At 36.3% G+C, this 1,689-nt stretch overlaps 1 protein-coding gene across 1 annotated transcript in view; it reads right to left on the bottom strand.

Annotated features, from left to right (window-relative positions):
• Positions 1-1,689, bottom strand: part of si:dkey-43k4.5 (potassium voltage-gated channel subfamily S member 2) — a gene marked incomplete in the record, with an annotated part of 16,716 nt that overhangs the window by 8,434 nt on the left and 6,593 nt on the right. Inside the window, 2 exon segments of the mRNA XM_014019125.1 lie at positions 143-314; positions 412-576. Coding sequence (XP_013874579.1) covers positions 143-314; positions 412-576 — 337 coding nt within the window.

Genomic DNA, 1,689 nt, shown 5'->3' with positions numbered 1-1,689 from the left:
TAATCTAATCTAATCTAATCTAATCTAATCTAATCTAATCTAATCTAATCTAATCTAATCTAATCTAAAACTGTGAGTTTCAGATGAGTTCTAGAGCCATACTGTGAAAAGTGCATCCTGTCAGCTTGTTGGTTCAACCAACCTGATACTCTGGGATGCTGTTGATGCACATGGTGGCGATGGAGGTGAGCACCACTCCGATGGAGAGCAGGCTGAACATCTTGCTGGGGATGGAATATCCCGGGTTCTCCAGCGTCAGCCACAAACACTTTTTGACGTTCCCGTAACGCACCTCCTGAAAATGCTGCATGTCTCTGTGGGTGAGGAGGAGGAGGAAGATGTCTTAGCGATTAACACTGAGAGGGGCATTCATAATTTAGTCATGGCGCAAAGAGCGGCGAAGTGTCTGACTTGTTTAAATCAGAGATCTCGTCCACGGACGTGTCGACGCTGCTGACGTCGCTCTCGTCGTCCCAGCTGCGGTGTCGGCTGCTCTCCAGCTTGCGGTCGTGGTAACGGTAGCTACAGCAGGTGTCCAGYAAGAACTCGTTGATGCCCCAGTACTCTATCTCCTGACTTAAGMGGGGGAGGGAAAGTTCAATTACATWAAATTTATTTTATCACCTGAAAAACACATTTATCATCTGTTTCCTTTATGCTTTTGTTTGGCCTTCCTAAGAGYAATTTAACACTGAGTATTAAAGGGTTTAACACTGAGTATAGAACAGTTTAACATTGAGTATAGAAGTGTTTAACACTGAGTATAAAATAGTTTAACACTGAGTATAAAAGGGTTTAACACTGAGTATTAAAGGGTTTAACACTGAGTATTAAAGGGTTGAACACTGAGTATAGAACAGTTTAACACTGAGTATAGAAGTGTTTAACACTGAGAATAAAAGAGTTTAACACTGAGTATAAAAGAGTTTAACACTGAGTATTAAAGGGTTGAACACTGAGTATAGAACAGTTGAACACTGAGTATAGAGCAGTTTAACACTGAGTATAAAATAGTTTAACATTGAGTATAGACAAGTTTAACACTGAGTATAAAATAGTTTAACATTGAGTATAGACAAGTTTAACACTGAGTATAAAAGAGTTTAACACTGAGTATAAATTAGTTTAACACTGAGTATAGAAGAGTTTAATACTGAGTATAAATGAGTTTAACACTGAGTGTAGAAGAGTTTAACACTGAGTATAAATGAGTTTAACACTGAGTATAGAAGAGTTGAACATTGAGTATAGAAGAGTTTAACACTGAGTATAGAAGAGCTTAACATTGAGTATAAAAGAGTTTAACATTGAGTATAAATGAGTTTAACACTGAGTATAAAAGAGTTTAACACTGAGTATAGAACAGTTTAACACTGAGTATAAATGTGTTTAACACTGAGTATAGAATAGTTTAACACTGAGTATAAATGAGTTTACCACTGAGTACAGAAGAGTTGAACATTGAGTATAGAAGAGTTTAACACTGAGTATAGAAGAGCTTAATACTGAGAATAAAAGATTTCAACACTGAGTATAAATGGGTTTAACACTGAGTATATAAGAGTTTAACACTGAGTATAGAATAGTTTAACACTGAGTATAGAAGGGTTTAACACAGAATAAAAGATTTCAACACTGAGTATAAATGGGTTTAACACTTAGTATATAAGAGTGTAACACTGAGTATAG

This window comes from Austrofundulus limnaeus, unplaced genomic scaffold, assembly GCF_001266775.1.
Source record: "Austrofundulus limnaeus strain Quisiro unplaced genomic scaffold, Austrofundulus_limnaeus-1.0 Scaffold210, whole genome shotgun sequence".
NCBI classification, from domain to species: Eukaryota; Metazoa; Chordata; class Actinopteri; order Cyprinodontiformes; family Rivulidae; genus Austrofundulus; species Austrofundulus limnaeus.
This window is presented reverse-complemented; position numbering and strand designations above follow the sequence as displayed.